Genomic DNA, 21,067 nt, shown 5'->3' with positions numbered 1-21,067 from the left:
GTGGGATAATCAACCTCCACAAAGGAGCCTGCCCTTCGGCGCGGATCTTTTCGCCCGTAACTATTCGGACCCTCAATAGATTAATTGGCTCTAAAATTATGATAGGTCCCACCCAATTAGCACTAATTAACAATGATGCAAGAAACTTAAAGATTTGAAAACCTCAAAGCGACCACAAAACGACACGTGTTTCTGCCTTGGTGGATGCGACAAATGTTTGTTGAGAAAGCACCACAACCTGGTGTGAAATGTGGAGAGCATCTTTGTCATAATACCTTTGTTTATTTGGGAAAAGCCAAAGCCAGCATTATTGTGGACAAGAAACTGAAGAAAGTGAAGGCCTGCTGCTGTGAACCTTCTCGTTTCGGATGCTCATTGACTCTCACAAATCTGATTGTATCACAGTATACTTTTCAAAGAAATCCCAGGAAAAAATTTGCATTTTTCTGATGAATTAGCTGAGTTTTAAGTTTTTACTACTGAAGTGGAGTAAGAGGCGGTTGTTAGGAGGTGGCGAAGCTGGTGCCGCTCGCCGGAGCTTCTGCAATCGATTTCTTCAAATAGAGCTGAGTACGGTGCTCATCAACAACAGGTAATTTTTAAATTCAAGGAAATTGAAAGCGAAAAAAAAAAAAAGAATAAGTTGATTAATTGTTCCATTTCCTCAGCTGTTTATACGTTCTGTAAGTTGGAAGGAAAAATATAAACAAGGGAACGAAAGAGGAGGAAAACAAGGGAAACATGATTGGCTTTTTATTTATTTGTCAATTTCTTAGTTTTTGAAATATATTTAGTTTTTGACAATGAGAAAAGGAAAAATAGGAAAAAATGAAAACATCTGTTACTAATTGCTGGATAGATGGTTATTTATTTTTCTTTGGAATCCCTTTCGACCCTTTTTTTTTTAACTAAAAACATTTGTTGCTCCACAAAGACTAATCTGCTGGGAACTCTTTCTATTGGGTCGGGCTTTATTTTTTCTTTTCTTTTTTTTGGTGAGCTCTGGGTTAATTAGAGAGTCAACCTTAGCAATTTCCAGTTTCAACTCTTCTTAAAAGGGAAATTATTTCAATGAAATTTTGTTGCTGTAATGACGCGTAGAAGTTCTCCAAAAAAACCAATGTATTGCTCCAAATCAAATTCTTTAAGCTCTAGTTCAGTTCTAGAAAGTCAACCTTAGGTAATTACCAAATTGAGCTCTTCCTAGAGGCCAACACGTAGAAGCTCGATTTCGTAATTATGCCTTGCCAGTATGAGACTCCGAGAACCGCATCACTTTGTGTAATTGGAGAGATAGATCAATTCCTTGGCCAAACGATCACAATATTAGATTCTTTTAGTAAATGCGGGTAATGTCAATTTGGCTTTTCTTTTCCTGAAAGCTTTTAAATTTCATCTCCAAGAACCTAAAAAGGATTAGTTCATTTTTATATTACAGTATTTTTTTATATATAAAACAGAAGACAATATTATTAATAAACTAACTCGAAATCGTTCAACACAGTTTGGTTGACAAAGTAATGTGCGCTAATGTCAATTTGGCTTTTCTTTTGCCGAATGCTTTAATTTCATCTCCAAGAACCTCAAAAGGATTAGTTCATTTGCTATATTACATTTTTTTTTGATAAAATAGAAGAGAATATTATTAATAAACTAACTTGAAATCGTTCAACACAATTTGGCTGACAAAGTAATGTGTGCTAATAACAGAAAATATATAAAACACGTCACAAATATATTTGAACTAAAAAATTATTAGAATTAATAGAGTTACAAAGGATAAAACTTACACTGTGAATAAAAAATCATCGGATCTGACTAATTGCATAAGCTGCTCTGTAGATATCTATGCATGACTATTTCCTCAAATCTGCTATTCAACTAGTTGAAATTTAACATTGATGTTGAGATCTAACGAGAAGATTCAAAAAATTTCAAATCTAATGTTGAGATTTGACCAAAAGACACAAGAAATTTTAGATCTAGCACATAGATATAAAAAAATTCACTGAGCAACAAAAACTAAACAAAACTGCCATTAGGATAGTTTAGAAGAGAAGAAACTCTTACTAGTAAAATGTTAGGAGAGACAAAATTTTCACTAGAATACCCTATAAGAGAGTTTATTAGACATAAACTAGAAATAGAGGATGAGGAAGGGAGGCTTTGGCTTGAATCCCAGATATCCTACAAAGGAAGGATGGTTGAGAGAATTTGGGAGACGTTATATTTCATTACTTCTCAATTTTGTATGCATTACATTATTACTATACAACATTTCATTACTTCTCAATTTTGTATTTACTAATTTTGCAATATCATAGCAAAAAACACCGTGCCAATGTGCAACGCATGTTCTCATATATTAGTATTAATTAAAGATACAAATTATTGTAGGCGTATTGAACCAAATAGTTATAGATTCACTATCAATTTAGTAACTTGATCAAATTTTAGTTATTCATTAAGGACTCATTTTATTGTACTATTTCTTGGCAATTAAAGCAAGAAATTTTGAAAAATACCTACATGATCTTTTTAGGGAAATTTACAACTAATCTTCTAATGTATATCCTAATTCTCACTTTAACCTCTAAGTCCCTTTTTTCTTGTAATAAAGCCATCTTGTTATTTGTTTTTACCACTAGAATACACATTTGGCCCAAAATCTAAATTTTGGAAAATGTATCTATAATATACATTATTTTTTAGTCAATGTGAGTTTTTTTATCTGTCTCTTTCTCATTTTACACCCATATTCCCAATTCTAGAACTTTCTGTTAATCTATAGCATATGTTAAGAAAATCCCTACTTTTAATTGAAGGAAATTGTGTGATGACGGCCACGAATCATGGAAAGTATCTCTTTTTTGGATTAGTAAATCAGCTCATAATTTTTATTTGGAAATCATGGATTTAGACTAGGTTGATTGCATTTTTATCTCTGGTTTTGTCTTGTCAATCATTTATTTTGAATTCTGATTGATGTTTAATCTAGTTTTGTTCATTTTTTGTGATTGAATATTATTTTTCCGAGTTTCATACTATGATAACATAGTGAAGTTGCTCTTTTTCTCCTTGGGATTATCGTCTCAGCTTAGAGCTTTCGCATCCTAAGCTAATTTGGTAAAACCAAAAAAGGTTTTCCATGATCCATGGCTACCAGTTTCCCTGTTACTATTTTTAATTTTTTCAGATTTGGCAAATTGCCATTAGCAATATACAAGCAATCATATGATTACTAATCTATTATTTGGAAAAAAAAAAAAAAAAGGAGAGAGAGAAAAATTAATTTGTAGTACCAATGGTGGAGCCAGGATCTTTAGTTCAGGTGGTGAATTTATATATATAGAAAATTGACAGTTTACTAGTGCAATTTTAAAATCTTGATTTGCATTTTTTTCTAAGACAACATTATGTCTAATTGCAACTCAAAGCAAAATGTTCCTAATTAAATTTCTATTTTTTTTGTGAGTAGATATATTTTAACAAAATATCAGTAAACTTAAATGCATGAAATATAATAAGTAAACTATATATATTATTATTATATGCATATACACTAATGTCCTTTTTAAAATGACTATTTATTTCTCTATATTCTCATTCTTAATGGATTTTAATGGGAGTATGTTTAGTGCTTAATGGTTTAAAATAAATTTTATCCTATTCATTACTCTATGTGGTCAAGCTGTAATTTCAGTCCGCTTTCTTATACTATTCTAATCTATAGGTCCACACGTTCAATAATTGTACTACTACACGGCCACGAAACTTATGAGCAGTTTTACTCTACTCTTCTTTTCATCAATGACAAGATAGGAACTTTCGCATGCTCACAAGATCACCAACTATTGCCAGAGGTTTCATTTTCTCACAAGTGAGTGCTGGCTTTTGTATTTTTTCCCTTATATATAAAGTTTTTTTTTTTTAACGTAGCTTCACCACATAAATGGAATTTCTGCAGATTCACCTGTTGCCAGAGTATTCATTCTCTCCAAATCCAAAGTAAGTGCTGAATTTCTTTTTTCTTTTTTTTTTTCATACATTAGTTTTGGTTGAAATATATATGGCTTCCATGAGTTCTTGACATTGCATACTTGCATATGATCGCTTCACTTATGCGATTTTTCTCTCAACCTCATTGTACAGAAAGAAACCCAAGGAAATTAAGGATGAAATAGGAGGAAATTCCAGCTTTTTTATTTGACTTAGGATTAGATAAATCAATCTTCAGTATGAATACATGTATTGCTAAAACTAGTGAAGCAATTATGTGAGCATATTTCATGTGATATGATATGATGAGTAACTATGAACTTAATATGTTTCTTCACCTCCACAAGATCTATCTTACAAGTATGTTGTTGTCATTTCTTGGTGGATGTAGAAAAAAAAAATTGATTTAGATGGTCTACTGGATCAAATTATCTCACACGAAAAAGGAAGTAAATTTGTTAGTCTTGTTATACAACCTTTAGAATTTGGAGAAGTTGCTAAATTAATAAATTTAAAAAAACCAAAAAAAAAAAAACAACAGTAGCATTAAAACGTTAGCACTTACATACATTAGCAATTATGAAACAACTGTCGCCAAAATCCATAAATGAGTTTAGTTATACATTCTTAAACAATAGCCATGAATAATTTTTTTCTGATTTTTCTACTGTTTATTTTGACTGCTAATCTAATTGCTATTTCTCATTTTGTTCGTTTTTGGTGCTGCCCATATTCATATTTGATTGAAACTGCAATCATCTTTTTTTTTTCCCCTTCACATTTTATAATCTATTGCTAATGGCAATTTGGCCATCTGGGAAGAAAAAAAAAATCACTACTTAAAAAAAATGGATGTGGCAAATTACAAAGCCATGAGGCCCTCAGCTGAATGCATCTCTAATTTGTTCATCATTGGTGCTATCTTCCCTCGATAAAGTTTTAAAAGGATGAAGGTAAAGTCTTGCAATATTACCACCACTCTACCCTCAGCTGAATGCATCTCTATTTTTTTACTCATTTCTTCACTAAAATTTCTGGGATTGATTTACACAATATGCAACATGTACTCAAATAGTCAGTCAACAAATTTTCACAAAATCGCTGCAACGTATAATTGTGCTTCTGAGATCCATTATGAGAAAAACAAATATGTGCCTACTGATATTGCATAGCATAACAGGGTTAAAAAACAAATTAAACTATTTAGTACTCGAATTGAGTTCAATTCGATAAGAGCTTGTTCGAGTTTGGTTTCCTAATTAATCACATTAAATTTGAACAGCATTTTATAGTTGATAAACATTATAGGTCAAACTTGGCTCGATTAGTATAAAATTAAGCTTTATAGATAAAATACTCAAATTACTCGAGCTCGACTCGAGTTACACTCAATGAAAACTCATTCGAGTTTGGTTCGATACTAGGATGTTCGATTTAATTAGACTCATTTAGACCCCTAGTATAGCATGCTTGTTCTACGTTAGAGTAACCTGTAATTACATAAGTATGCAAAGGAAAATTTAAGAGCAAACTACAATGTAGCAATCTGCAAGTTCAAACGTAGTCTTCTATCCACTTTTGATTTATAGGTCCACCAAATATAATGGCAGAGGCTCATTTGTATCGTATGGGTCACCAGCAGCATCTTCCCTGATAAAGTTTCAAGTGGAAAAAGGAAAAGCAGTGTGATATTAACACGGGCATGCCCCATTATCTTTCCTTACCACACATGCAAAAAAAAAAAAAAAACAAAGAAAACAGAGTATTGCCAGAAAATAAATAAATAAATAAATAAAAGAGAGAGGGAGAGAGAGAGAGAGAGTCTTAATAGCAACATATTGCTGTTGTGGGATCATAAGAAAGGTCCATATCATAAGAAAAACGTAGAAATTTGACATTTGGTGTATGTATGTGTGTGTGTGTGTTCTGTGAATTTTTTAATTGTGATGGATACCCATTAACACATCTAAATTACCCTTTTAGGGTTGCAATAACTTATCAAAAAGTACTTCACCTAATAAGCCTTTTAATAAAAGCGCTTTCTTATTAAGTATTTAAGTGGTTTTGAGTATATTGTTTGAATATATAATTCAATAAGTACTTATTGTATTGAATAATATGTAATTTGAAATTTTTTTAAATGCATTTATCTCTTTCTTTAGATCATAATATAGGATAACATGATTAAATTTAATCTTTTATTTTTTAAAATATAAAAGTTAATATAAAAGTATCAAATTTGAACTTTTTCAAAAAAGTGTTCTATAAGTGCTTTTAATACCAAAAACTTCACTTCTAATTTTATGAGATGATATTCATTAAATGTTCCAAAGTACTTTTAATACCCAAAAGTGCATTTTAACTAAAAGTACCGCAATCTCAAATGAGCCCTTAGCGTGTGAGTACACACAATTATAATTCTTATACTCCTATATTTAGACACTTTTCCAAATTAATTACATGTTTTAAAAAAACAAGAACGTGAGGCCCCTTTTAACGAGAGCCCACTAGGTATCAATTAGCCAAACTGCACTATCATATATAATTACATAGCTAGCCAACCAGATGGATACATACAAAAAAAAAAAAAGTTATAGCACCTTGTAGTTGCTCAATTGATCTTCACCAATTAATGTTGTAGAAAATAGTCAATGTGACAAATTCTCTTATGCTCATACCTCAAGCTCTTCTCTCTCTCTCTCTCTCCTTTTTCTCTAGGAAGTTTTATTGCAATTATGTCTCTTTTATTTAGTGTAAGAAATTTATTTTTCTTTTTCATCACCTTTAATACCATAAGGTCTATTCCAAAGATGTAAAGAAGTTGGGGAAGATTTTTTAAGGTTATATTTTTTTCAAAAATAATTAGTTCTATTCAATTTTTTTCCGAACTTGTCTTCACAATCGACTTATTTGGGATGCAGTCTTGTACCATAACATCTTTAAGGAAGTTGGGAAAGTTGTCAAATACTTATTATCCTTGTGTTTGTTGTGTTGTAGAAGGATGAAATGTGTGAAAATGGTGATGTACTCAAAATTATTATGAAGCTTCGTTTTGTCCATTAGATATTATAATTCTAATATGTACTAAATTTATGAGATCGATTTGATTGTTGGATGAGATGTGTGAGAATGGTGATGGACTTTAATTACAATATCTCTACCAATATTAATTGGAAAAGCATGTTTTTTTTTAATTGAAAAACATGTTGATATTAAGTGGAAAATAATTTTTTTTATTGAAAAATAGTTTTTTTTTAGGGGCGGGTACCCTATGACCCGGCCCTTTTTTTCGGGTACTCGAAAACATTAGAAGCAGGTTAAAGTCGTAAAATGGCTGATCCAATATATTAGAGTCGGATCAACCAAATCATGTTAGAGGCGGGTACCTGACCCGTGCGCACCCCTAAATCTAACGCACTAATTCAGTATTGCAAACTTGCCCTTATATAGTATAGATATAGCTGGATAGATGTATTCCAATTCATGGAACTTTCTGTTCATCTATATTGTTTGTTAAAAAAATCACTGATTTTAATTGAAGAAAATTGTGTAATGGCAGCCATGGATCATGCAAAATGTCCCTTTTTAGTTTTGCAAATCAGCTCAGGATCTTTATTTGAAAAGACTTAAATGAAAATCAGGTTGATTGGATTTTGATCTCTGGTGCCCATTTGCTTCCGACTTATTCTACTATTTACTTTGAACCCCAAGCCAGCTAATCTCATTGATGTTTAATCTGGTTTTATTCATTTTTTGTCCTGCACATTGATTGAATATTGTAGTGCTGTAGATTGATTTTCTCTCTCTTTCTTTTCCTTTCAAAATAACATATTGGCAATAATATGATTGCTAATGTCAATATGCCCATCTTAAAATACATTATACTCTTTGAATTGCTCGTTCAAATTTCCTCTGTTTTTCCACCAAAAAACAGAGAAAAGAAAACAAAAAACGAGTGTAAGCCTACTCATATAGTATGCACATGACGAAAGCTCATTGGTACTATGGACTGGGGAGTCACCAACAGCATATGCCTGTTGGTACGATCTTTCATTGATAAAGTATCAGAAGGAAAAGTCTCGTAATATTCTTCACCACCACGCCCCACCACCCCTGCCACACACACACACACACACACACACAGAGAAAAAAATAGAGTCTTGACCCTTGACACCAATGTGTGACTATTGTTGTTAGATCATAAGAAAGTTGTAGATCTTGAATATCAATAGCTAAACGGACAGAAATCTGATATCAAAGTAAAAAGCAGGTACCATGATGAACATCTCCTCAGGCTGTAGCACTAGTTGCTTCGATTTTGCTTTAGATCATCTAGACTGGATTGACAAGACGCTCGACTCTGAGCTTGATGATTATATTTGGAAACTGAAGATGGGGATACGCATATTGAAACCCTTTGATCTGTATATTAGAAAGTGTAGGAGGTGGAGGAGCAATCAATTTACGTGTTTGGAATACGGTAAGGAGGAAAATGGTGATGCTAAATCTGACAATTTGAGACTTAGCAGTATTTCGTTTAGGATTCAAGATCTGGTTAGGGGGATAACACATGGACTTGACTCTGCCTTTTTTAGATATATTCAGTCTAGTGCATCAAATCATAGTGACATCAGACCTGAGCTTGCCAGATTCGAGGAAAATATGTGGTTGTTTTTTGATTCAGATATCAAGGAATTCAACATCATCAGTTTGTTGCTCTACCACTCGCTGGGAGATTTACAACTTGTTATGGATTTCATTGATTCCATTTCAGAGAATCTGACGCATCTTTGCAGCAAAAATTGCAATGTTGATGTAGGTCTGAAAATTGTAATGCAAACCCTTCAAAAGAAGCTAATGCACTTGAAGAGTTTCATAGGCTTTGCGACACTACAAGGTGTTGAGGGGGTGCAATTAAAAGATCTGTTGGTTCACGTTGAAGTTGTGGCTGTCAATGCTGCAAGCTTGATCTGTAGATTATGGTTTCAAAGACATAATGAACAAGTGTGCAATGAGATAAACACTGAAATTTCTCAAGCAATACGGCAGATGATTGTTCCCGTTGATCCCCAAGTCCAAGAAACTTATAAGCATGTTTTGACAGCTTCCAAGTTATCAAGGTCATCCTGCACTTTTGCTATGAAGGAGAATAAACATCTGGTGGCTGACTTTATTGATTATCTCCTGCATAGTCTTATGGAGATATTAGAATCTTATACCAGTTTCCTAGTTCCAGTGAAGGAACAAATGCTAAAACTCCACGAGGGAGTAAGATTCCTGATCATCCTTCTTAGCCGGCAGCAGAAGAAGTTTGATGAGCTAAATGAGGAGATAAAGGATCTCATTGGAGTTGTGGTCTCTGATGCAGGAATTGTGATTTTCTCCCTTTCTGTGAATGAAATGAAAGAATGCTTGTGCAAGGAAACAGATCTAGCGCTTTCTCATTTGCTTGTAGTGCTCAAGTTGGTCATTGCAGAAGTTGGACACATTTATCCACTATCATCATCATCACTTAGTTTCCCTAAGACTAATGAGCTTGGTTCTCTTGATTTTCTTCTAAAAATTCTCAAGGAACTAGCAGGTTCTACAGCTGATTCAATTGCTTTTCCAAACAATCAAATATGCACAATCCTAGAAGATCTTGTATTCTTAAGAGCTTTCCTAGGAAATATTGGGGAGCAGTGCTGCCAAAATGGAAAACTCCAAACTCTTTGGAGTCGTGTCATGAAGGTTGCATACTGTGTGGAAATAGAAATTGACTCTGCACTGCTTGGTGATAAATATGAACATTGTCTAGATGCTCTTGCTAGAGATATTGAGCTTTTGAAGATTGAGGCTGAAGAGCTCTATGATAGCATAAAATATGGTAGTGAAACCCGGAGAGTTACGAAGACTACAATTCGCATGCCATCACAAATTGTTGCTCCAATATTTAATGAAGCTCTAGTAGGTCTCAACGATGAGGTGGAAAGCATAATTGATAGACTTACAAGAGGATCAAACCAGTTCGATGTTGTTGCTATTGTGGGTATGGCTGGGCTTGGTAAGACAACTTTAGCCAAGAATATCTACAGTGATCCTTCAATAAAGTTTCACTTCCATATTTGTGCTTGGTGTACTGTTTCTCAAGTATATAGCAAGCACAATTTGTTACTGCAGATTTTGTGTGTAATTGATTCTAGGAGTTGTGACCAATATCATAAGATGAATGAAGATGATTTGGCTGCAAAGCTGTACCAGCAATTGAAAGGGAAGAGGTATGTCATCGTTTTGGATGATGTTTGGGACATTGAGGGCTGGAATTTGTTGAAACACTCATTGCCAGATGATCGCATTGGAAGCAGGGTACTCTTAACCAGCAGATTTCATAACTTGTCTTTGGAAATTAAACCTGATAGCAAGCCTCTCCATCTTCGCCCACTTACTGATAAAGAGAGTTTGGAATTGCTGCAGAAGAAGCTATTTGCCAAAGAAGATTGTCCTCCAACATTAAGTGAAGGTGTACTGAATGTAGCAAAATGCTGTAAGGGCCTACCTCTTGCAGTTGTCCTTGTTGCTGGAATTCTTGCTACTACTCAGCAAGATTGCTGGGAACAAGTCACAAGACGTCTAACTTCCACCGTTTTAGTGGAAAATGAACACTGCATGAAGACATTGGAGTATAGTTATAATTATTTGCCTGATTATTTGAAACCATGCCTTCTTTACTTGGGTGCATTTCAGGAAGACCAAGACATTCCTGTCCGAAAGTTGTTACGGCTTTGGATCTCTGAAGGATTGGTGCAAAAGATTGAAGGAAAGAGTTTAGAGGATGTGGCGGACAACTATTTGATGGATCTGATTGGGAGAAGTTTAGTTATGCCTGCACATCGAAGATCTTTAGGTGGGATCAAAGTTTGCCAAATTCATGATTTGGTACATCAGTTTTGTGTGACGAAAGCAAAAGAAGAAAATTTTCTACGGATTTTACATGGGGATGACCTTCTTACTTTTACTGGACCGTATAACGCCCACCGGCTATCCATTTTCCCTACCACTAGTGAGGAACCTATAAAGTCAAGGCTATTTTTTCCCAATTTGCGTTGTTTGCTCTTCTTTGATTGTGATTATAGGCAGCAGCTGGACAGAAGCTCACTCAAATTTCTGTTATCCGGACTTCTTAGAGTGTTGGATTTGGGGACGACAGTTGGTCCATATTTTCTAAGGGAAGTATTATTCCTTGTTCACTTGAGATACTTGAGTATTAGAATATTGGGCTCCGGGGAAATCCCATCTGCAATAGCCAACCTCTCAAGGTTAGAAACTTTGGCTGTAGGAGGACCTTTTATTAATTTTCTGTTACCGAACACTATCTGGAACATTCAAACATTAAAGCATCTTGTCGTTTTCCCAAATGATAGTGGTTTCAAATTTCCCATCAACGATCTTGAAGGCTCCCCAGATTTAGAACACTTAGAAACTTTATCCCTTGCAATCGATCCCTCTTCTGAAAGGCAAAGCTTGCAAAAGATACTCTCAAAGTTACCGAGCATCCGCAGGCTAAAATGCGTGAATGGGCATGACAATTGGAATTCTAGATACCACGCGTCTGCTGGAGATCACGATGGGATTCTCATGCTGAACTACTTGAGTCGTTTAGAATCACTTAAGATGGGTCGATTTGCCGGATATGAGTTTGAATTCCCATTTAATTTGAGAAAGTTGACTCTTTTACAGAATCGTCAACCATGGAGTAAAATTTCAGCAATTGGAAAGCTGCCCAACCTTGAAGTGCTTAAATTATGCCCTGTTTCCTTTGTGGGGGAAAAATGGGAAATGCAAGAAGGGGAGTTCCAAAACCTCCGATACTTGAAATTGTTTGGCTTGGACATTCGCTGGTGGACTGCATCTTGTGATAATTTTTGCTGTCTTGAGAAATTGGTTTTGGAGAATTGTTTTAGCCTGGAAGAGGTCCCCTCTTGTTTAGGGGAAACCCTTACTCTTGACATGATTAAGGTGAAATGGTGTCATGAGTCTGCCGTAAATTCTGTGAAGCAAATTCAGCAAGAGCAGATGGATATGGGAAACAAGGATCTGAAGATGGTTATTGTTGAATGAAAACATTGGTGATGGTCCACGTCTTCTTCTTAGTGCCAACTCACACATTTTTCGCAGCGGGTGCTGTTAATCTGCCTTCCTTGAGTGGGCAGAGACACACAAAGCAGGGCGGGTTCCACTTGTCAGGTTAGATATACTATCGCTTTTCTACTTGTATATGTTCAATCAGTTCAATTCTATAACTTTTCATGTTTGTCAATCCTGTTTCTAGAGCTTCCCAAACATGTTTTGAAACTATTGCACTGTTCTTATTTCCTTCAATATTTCATAACGTTTTTGGTCAATGAATTTCTAAAATTTTTCTTCAACATGGCTACAGATTTGAGTGATCCTTATAACCAGCTGAGCACAAGCATATATATATATATATATATATATATATATTTATATATATATTCGAGGTACACTTCTTTACTCCTGTTATGTATTCCAGTGAGAGAACTCATTTTCTTTTTTTGAAATCAAATAGAGGATTGACCTGACATTTTCTTTTTCCTTTTGTTTTCTATTTATTTTGTAATGCCAAGAATGCGGTATGCTATTGCAACCTTTTTGTATAGAATATGTGTGTATTAACTACTCCGAGCTTGGTAAACATAAGGATTTTGGCTTTTGTGGTTCTTTTTTTTATTTTTTGACCCAGACACTAGATGTGTGAGTCTGTTCCTCCTTGTCACTGTTTTTCTAGAGTTTTGTTATGGTATGACTCTATAACTTCACCATAATTCTCCACAAAAATTAACAAGGTCGATTGATCCCGCTAAATTAGCACTCTTTTTTTAGGATAAAATACAAAAAAAAAAAAAAAAACCCTTGTAGTTTGTCGAATATTCAATTTAATTTTCTCTGATTTGGAAACCTACACTAAAACTCCCTACAGTTTTATCTAATTGAAAATTGAACGGAAAACATCAAATCTAACAATTGTACGTGAAATATCAATATTGCCATGTTATACATGAAATGTTTTCCGTTTAATTTTCAATTTAGTCGAATCGAAGGGAACTATAGTGTAGTTTTTCAAATTAGAGGAGTTAAATTGAGCATTCGGCAAACTACAGGGAGTTCATTTATGTTGGAACAATATTGATATTTCATATATAACCGTTAAATTAGATGCCTTCGGTCCAATTTTCAATTTAGATGAAACCACAGGGAGTTGTAGAGTAAGTTTTCAAATTAGAGGAAGTTAAATTAAACATCTGACAAATCACAGGGAGTTTTTTAGTATATTACCTTTTTTAATATATATATTCCTTGCACAAATCCTAAATGTTCCCAACCTTGAGCCTTGCTTATGAATAATTATGTTTCTCTTTTGCCTTCCATTTTACCTCCACCTTCTCCCTGTACCCATGCCAACCGAAATTAGTACTAATATGGCCATTAACAGATATTACTAGTGCAATGGTCCGAATTACTCCAGGACAAAGTGAATCTATGTTTTTATCCTTGTCTTGCTGATTCACAAATGTCTAGTCCAAAATTGTGGAATTTTCTGCTTATATGTACTGGCTTTCTTAAGAAGATCCTTGTTTTAATTCAAAGAAATTGTAATGGGTGTAGCCATCAACCATGCAAATTACCTGCTTTCTTCTATCCCGTCTATCGTTTACATTGACCTGTCTACTCATTTGATTGAAGTTTAATTTTGTTCATTTTTGGTATTTCTCAGATTTAGATCTGTTGAATACTGAGATTACAGTTCTAGCAAAAGGTTAATCATTTATTTTTTCTCTTAAGTTGCAGATTGCTAAAACATTGCAATGGGCCTTGAATATATTTCACATTTTCGAAAATGCTTATTCAAAATTGTAGCCATATGGAACTACTAAATTTGTACAATTAAAAGTGGCTGGGAAAGGATCAAAGAAAAACTACTACTAACCTTGTTTTGAATTTGTCATTATCCCAAATTACAGAGCTAAAGTGCATCAAAAGTTTTTGAACAAGCAGTCTGTTTGTTTTGTTGCAAAAAATTTTTTCAGAAAATGTTTCTGGTGTTTGGAGAGAATTTTATAAACTAGGGTCCGTTTGTTTCAGGTGAAAATGTTTTCCAGAAAAATATTTTTCTAATTTCCCGTGTTTGGTTGCACAAAAGTTACTGAAAATATTTTCCTATGTAAAATATTTTCACTCATTTTATGGAAAACAACTTCCTTTCCAAACTTACTGAAGTTGTTTTCCGAAATGCATGCATCCCGCCTGTAGTATGTTCCAAACTTACTGAGAACATCTTGTAGTATGTTTTTTTTTTTTTTTTAGTATAAACAGGAGAACTCGAACCTAAGACTTCTTTCTTACACTCCCTCCCCCGTACCACCCAACCCAACCCCCCTAGTATATTCAAAATAAAAAAAAACTCATTTTGCTCATCCTATGCTAATAATTAATTATGTATAATAGAGACATTCTTTTTTAGAGAAACTTTTAGCTGTGAGAGTGCAAGATATATGTCACAATAAGCATTGCATGTAATTGATATTTGACACTAAATTGCTAGCAATTTGTTTATTGTTTAAGGAGATATTTTTTATTCATATATACATTTCTCCAAGATTTTTTAAAGTTAAACAATGAGATAAATTTTCTTATTTTGCATGGGAAGAAGTATGTAGTTATAATGTGTAGAAAGTAAAGATAGAGATAAAAGTGAAAATATTTCAAAAGTTAAACAAACACCAGAAAAATGAAGCAAGAAAATATTTTCAATAAGCTAACCAAACACCTAAAAATGATGAAAAGGAAATGATTTTCATGGAAAATTACTTTCACGGAAAATATTTTTCCAAGGAAAACATTTTACTTCCAACCAAACAGACCCTAAAATGTTTTACCCCAACGTATGGAAAATAACTTACCTTCAAGCATTACTAATTTTTTTTTTTTTTTGGTGAATTCGCAATTTTTTTATTGATCAAAGAGTTGAATGAGATTTGCCACCTGTACAAAGCCAAAAGATTTACAGGGAAGTATAGGTCTATCAGCATCAAAAATTAGGAACCACTGATCTATTGAATTACTATCTACAATTTTAGGGGTTGGTAACCTAAGCTCTGTTGTAAATTGTCGATTGCTAGGAGTAGTAGCCACATTTCTTCAGCCAGAGATGATTCCTCTCATATTGCCAAGTATTTGATCACGTACAGGATTTGGTGTTGACATAACACCTTGAAATAGCTTCTTGTTTCTGCTTTGCCAAACGAAGTAAAATGATGCAGCAAAAGCAATTCTTCTGACTATATTAGGAAGCATTATTGAAGTTGTTCTCCTTAAAAACACGCAGCTTCTCCCTGTAAAAATCTTTTAACGAAACAAACTAAAGAAACAAGCCTAAGAAACAAATCTGTTCGGACCATCAGTTTATTGGGGAAGATTTTTAAAATATTCCCTCCACACATTTCCAATGTAATCCTAACTACCTTACTATCTCGCATCCTTTGAGCGCTATGAATTCTGAATTTGGGTATGATTGATTTGCCGGGGGAGGGGGTGTTAGAGGCACAAATGTGGTTGAAACATTTGAAAGTTGTTTGCTGGATATTAACAACATAGATTTATGCGAGACAGAAAGTTTCCTTATTTGCCTGTTGAAAAATCGACAAGTTCTTTTGTGTGCTTTTTTGAGTTCTTTTTCTGTGGCAAATTTGTATTTTGCCCCCAAAATTGGAGAGTCTAGGCGTAATATGTACTCTTGAATGTCTCGCTATAGTGTTAAAAATTTGATTTCTGTTGAGCTGGGTGGAAGTAAATTTGTGGAGAGGTGGGAAACCAGAGAGGATGAAAAGGGAATGTTTTGGATTGAATGAAAAGAGTAATCTTGAGGACTGGTTAGCTACGGTCTCTTCGGCTTGCTTTCATCCCACAATCTATTGTAGACTACTATTTGAGCATCCAGCATAAAGTGCACTAAAGTTTGTTTTGGAGTGACTGATTTTTTGGAAGTAAATAGTTCTTTATGTGATCAAATTAAGTTGTTGCCAAGATTATTTAGTTTTGCTTTTCCTATATCTATGGTAACTGATGATACAAAAAATCTATGAGAAGGATCCTTAACTGGTAAGATACAGGGCAGATTGTGGTAGCAAGTAATGATTCAAAAACTTAGTCTTAACAGGGGGAAAGATGTAGTAGTGAAAGTCATTTGGTTGAGGTTGATCCTGGTTACTGTGATAGGTGAAGTATGCATACCAATATGTGAAAACATATTTTGGCTCTCTGCATCCCTGTGATGAAATCTTGTTTTATTTTATATATTTTTAAGAAATCCTGATTCTCATTTTTTTTCCCTTTTCCTTCTAGCTCCTTAATTTGAAGTACCTAAAGGAGCAGAATATATACAGAAGATTGAAGGGACAATAAAAACAAATCAACAAACTTTTGGAGTGATAGTCTTCTTGGATTGCTGGCCTGCATCAAATTCCTCAGTGGGGAAAGCCCTCAAGTTGCTGGGATGGTTCTTGAACTGAAACTTCCCTGTGGGCGGATCATCTAGTGCTATCTCACTCATTGGAGGCTTAGCATGAGCTGTTTATCCTTTCTGCTTTTTCTTCTTCTGATCCGGTTCTAAGCAGAGACGCCCCAGATTCAAGTGTCGTAGTTTACCAGCCTGCCATCGCTGTTCTCGATTTCCTCTCATCACATTTTGCAATGGGTGCTGTTAATGTATCTTCTTGAGTGGGCAGAGACTCAAAAGCAGAGCTATGTTCCACTTATTAGGTTAGATATACTGCACTGTTCTATTCGTCTTTGTTCAATCAGTTCAATGCTAGTATAACTTTTCATGTTTCTCAGTGCAATTTCTGGAGCTTCCCAATTTTTTGATTGATAAGTCATGCATTTATGAATTCAACGTTGTCTATCAAACATGTTTCTGTAATATTCTGATGTTCTTATTTCCTTCAATATTTCATAATGTTTATTATCAATCATCCCAATTTCTGAAATTTTATTTGATATGGCTACAGATATGTGTGATCCTTACAACCAGCTGAGCACGAAAACGGTTAGAGGAGGCAAATACCACATGCCAACAGATGGACATAGTGGAGCTAAGAGGAAAGAGAAGCTATTGCCGGACCTACAGATACACAAGCAAACCTGTGATTCAATGTGGTTAGTGTCACATTGCAGAATACTTTTGTGCCTCTTGAGAATGTCATTGGATTTGTTGTTTTTCCTAATTTCTTGTGTTTCTTCGAATTCTATCCTAAAGTCTGTTGCTGTTCTGATCAAATTCAGCCTAAAGAGCCTTGCAACTTCAATCTGAAAAATCCCATGCTTGTCTTGCAAGTTTTTGACGTCTGAATGCACTCAAATGCCGTCGCTACACTAAGTGCTCTGCGAATATCAAGTAGGTCAAGATGCACGTCCTTAAATTCAGCTTGAAATAGAAGTAATCATGTACAATTTGCTTGATAAAGTTGTCGTAAGGAGTTCTCCTGCTGTTACTTGTAATGATTTTCAACTATTGATTGATAAGAGTTCTCCGTACGTTTATCTCCTTTTAAAGCCAACAATGACTAAAGCTTCTTATCCCTGTGGTCCCCTGCTGAAATTGAGAATCAAACCAAAAGTGGGGCTCTACCGAATTCCTTGCTTTTAGTTTCCTATTGCCTGTAGGACTCCAATCTCCTAATCAGGAAAGGAAATGCAATCTCTTTGTAGCACCATGTGGGCCCGGTTGTTTGAAATCCCAATTATCTCCAAAAAGTCCCTCATTTTTGTAGTTTTCTGTTTCACTTCCTGAAATTGAGTCCAATACCAAATATAAGTAAATATTAATAATTAAAACAATATTTGGCAAGGATAAAGGGGAAAATTAACAATTAATACCCTATCACGTCGCCATAGAGTTATCTTTGGTTGAATTAAAATGTTGTATGGATCGGAATAAAAATTTTCTGGCATCAAAAGTAGTATAAAACCTCCTTTTTGTTATTAGTCATTGAAGTTCTACCGTAAAAATTGGATTAGGAAATGGAATTTTTTAGGAGTGACTTCGGAAATTGAACAAGACAATGTAAGACACTGAAAAATATCCCGAAACAATTGTTTGAGAATTAATCTTAAGAACCCTATCAAATAATCTTAAGATGCTGCAATAAAAAATTTTATTTAGAGATGCCTATAGGTTTCATCTATTGAAGGATGAATAATTTAGTTGGCGACAGAGTTGACAGTGCCTTAGTTGATTACATATTAACCCGACAGATAACATCCTTAAATGACTTTAGATGGATTAATTGTTGGTCCCACTGTAGACTTTGTAATGCATGGGTGTAAAAATTCGCAGCATTAGCATTGATCAAGAATTCAAGACATTGCAAAGTTTCCAAAACTACCTTGAACACACTTAAGGTCTATAGTTTTTTTTTTAATCAGCAAATGAATTTTTCAACACAGAATAACAATTTGACTTAGGTAAACGTCAAGAAAGCTTGGAGCTGGTTCAGGACGTATATGTTACTTTGTAAATTTTATTTGAAAGAAAGTCAAATTTTGGATGACAATGAAGTGCAATTTACATGTCAAGACACTTTACTTGTAGTCGAGACATGACAAGTGGGAGCTTCTTTCTCTAGTGTGAGCTTTTCTCTCCAAGGTGGGAGCTTTTACACACCCTTTACACCGTCTAACTTTTTGAACACTTTGTACCTTTCAACCTTCAACCTTCAACTTTCAAATCTTCAACTGTTCTTCAAATTTCAAACACAGAAATTTCAACATCTTAGCAAAATTATACCAGCAGCTTCCAAACATGGCTCCAAGAACATCCAACACTACAAGCCAAAATGCAAGGCAGACATTTAACATTGTTAGCAATCAACAGTGTCAGTTAGCTTAGATGCAAATTATCACCAAAGACCCATAGCGGCGAGATGAAGACCTTTGAAAGACAATAAAAGCTAGTCCTTAAGCTGTGGTTTGATGCCAGACAAAGTGCAGAAATGGAAGGAGTCACTCAGTAGGTGGTAACATATTAGTTTTAATGTCTTACATTCTATAAACCCGTTGCATGCTGAACCAACTTTTTTCAAACCCACTCACCTTTGTGTCTGCTCTTATTTTCTCTCTCTTCTACTTTATAACTAAACAGCTTAAGACTCTTTTTTAGGTTTCTGTTTTTCCTTGAATGTAGTTAAAAGTTGTACTGCCTCCAAATGTATGCTGTCCTAGTTTAACTCTCACATCAGAAAGGTTAGATCTTGTGCATTGAAAGTGATTAAAAAAGGAATCCCCGCAAGTATACAGTTTGCAAGTCATGGAGGATGATTTGGCAGAGATAATCCAGAGATTTGCTCTATCTATGCCTGAAATGAAGGTGGCTGAAATTGACCCGGAGGATCTAGGTAATGGGGTGCAGGAATGTCAAAAGAGCATAATTGGGAGAATTAAGGGGGAAAAAGTAGCAAATTTCATAGGAGTTAAGAATTTCGTTACTACAGCATGGGGCTATCCAAAGGATTTGAGGACAACGGAACTAGGACCTAACCTGTTTCAGTTCCTTATCCCAAGAGAGGATGAGAGGGAGAAAATCCTGAATGGTGGGCCTTGGATACTGGATAACCAGATACTTATCCTTAGATCGTGGGAAAAAGGGATTGAAGAGGATGAGAAAGCCTTTAGGCTAGCCCCCTTGTGGGTACAGATTTGGAACCTTCCCCTACACTGGATAGCTAAGGAAGTTGGCAGGAAAATAGGAAATGCTTTTGAAGAAGTGAAGGAGGTAATCATTCCCCAAGGGGGAGGGAAGGAAGGTAAGCATCTAAAGCTGTGGGTAAAAATGGACACAACCCAACCTCTCCCAAGAGGAACAGCCGTGAAAGTGGATGGAGTATATAAGTGGGTGCAATTTAAATATGAGAGATGCCCTAACTTATGCTACAAATGTGGAAAGATTGGTCATAGTGATAGGACCTGCAAGACGCATATAGTATTAAGCAAAGGACAGAGTAAGAACCAATATGGTCCATGGATGAGGGCAGGGGAGGAAAGCTGTCACCACAAAAGGAAGCAACAGTTCTCATAGGAAGGAGAATGAGAAGCAACACTGGCTGTACAGGAATGGAGAACTAGTTCCCAAGTACCCAAGTCCATCACTTCAACAGAGGGATCTGATGGAAAAATGGACGGCAGCAAACATGGTGAAGCAAAATAGTGAAGGAAGTAGACACCAGGAATTAGCTACAATATAGGAACAATCAGTGAAGGACAGGGAGAAATGTATAGTAAAGGACCAAGCGGAAGGAAAAGAATAAATGGAAAAGGAACAGGAGGATAACCGAAACAATGCTCCTGCAATTGATAACATTAACTTGAAGGAACAGGTAGGGAACACTGCACCAGGAAGTGAGACAGTGAAGTCAGTTTCTAATGGAATAGGAAAAAAAATGCTTGACCATAACCTGAAGGAAGGAGTTACAAGAAAGGAAATGGATGAAATGTTGGTAGACTCAGAAACATAGGTAACTCTAGAAACTAAGAGGTCAACTGGAGGAGGAAAGCAAAAAAGAGGAGTCAAAAGCCAACTCAGGAAAAGACAACCCCTCAGGGACATTACAGATCAACAAAATGAAACATAAGCAATGGGGAAAAGGAAATTCCATCTTGTTGATGAGGAAATAGAAGAAGCTTATGAACAGGAGCAAGCAGGGAAAAAAATCAGAATGGAGATTAACAAAGAGCAAAGTGAGATGCAGGGGGAAGGGATGGGGATCAACCTTACCTGGTCCCCCAATAATCCATGAAGGTTATGGTGTGGAGCTGCCAAGGAGTAGGGAGCCCCTTGACAGTTCCCCAGCTGAGGGAGTTCAACACACTCCTCTCCCCTGATATGATCTTGATGAGTGAAACTAAAAACAAGCAGGCAGTGATGCACCAAATACAAAAGAAGGTGGGGATGGAAAACAGTTATGTAGTGGATGCTGTTAACAAGGCAAGTGGAATGGCATTTTTCTGGACAAACTCA

At 35.1% G+C, this 21,067-nt stretch overlaps 1 protein-coding gene across 5 annotated transcripts; it reads left to right on the top strand.

The window, feature by feature from the left end:
• Window positions 1–263: 263 nt before the first annotated feature.
• Window positions 264–17,599, top strand: LOC113698636 (putative late blight resistance protein homolog R1A-3). Of its 5 annotated transcripts, none has more exons than XM_027218516.2 (7): window positions 264–592; window positions 3,734–3,880; window positions 3,968–4,008; window positions 8,270–12,222; window positions 16,399–16,815; window positions 17,064–17,211; window positions 17,338–17,599. In XM_027218516.2, the coding sequence occupies exon 4, from the start codon at window positions 8,275–8,277 to the stop codon at window positions 12,094–12,096; it is 3,822 nt and encodes a 1,273-aa protein (XP_027074317.2). In that variant the 5' UTR covers window positions 264–592; window positions 3,734–3,880; window positions 3,968–4,008; window positions 8,270–8,274; the 3' UTR covers window positions 12,097–12,222; window positions 16,399–16,815; window positions 17,064–17,211; window positions 17,338–17,599. The 5 variants fall into 5 exon arrangements, with proteins under 5 accessions (XP_027074317.2, XP_027074316.2, XP_071912700.1 ...); XM_027218515.2 differs by having other exon boundaries at window positions 17,312–17,599; XM_072056599.1 differs by having other exon boundaries at window positions 17,064–17,599.
• Window positions 17,600–21,067: the final 3,468 nt, after the last annotated feature.

The sequence above is a fragment of the Coffea arabica genome, chromosome 7c (genome assembly GCF_036785885.1).
Source record: "Coffea arabica cultivar ET-39 chromosome 7c, Coffea Arabica ET-39 HiFi, whole genome shotgun sequence".
NCBI classification, from domain to species: Eukaryota; Viridiplantae; Streptophyta; class Magnoliopsida; order Gentianales; family Rubiaceae; genus Coffea; species Coffea arabica.
The sequence above is the reverse complement of the archived record's forward strand: the minus strand, read 5'-3'. Positions and strand labels throughout refer to the sequence as shown.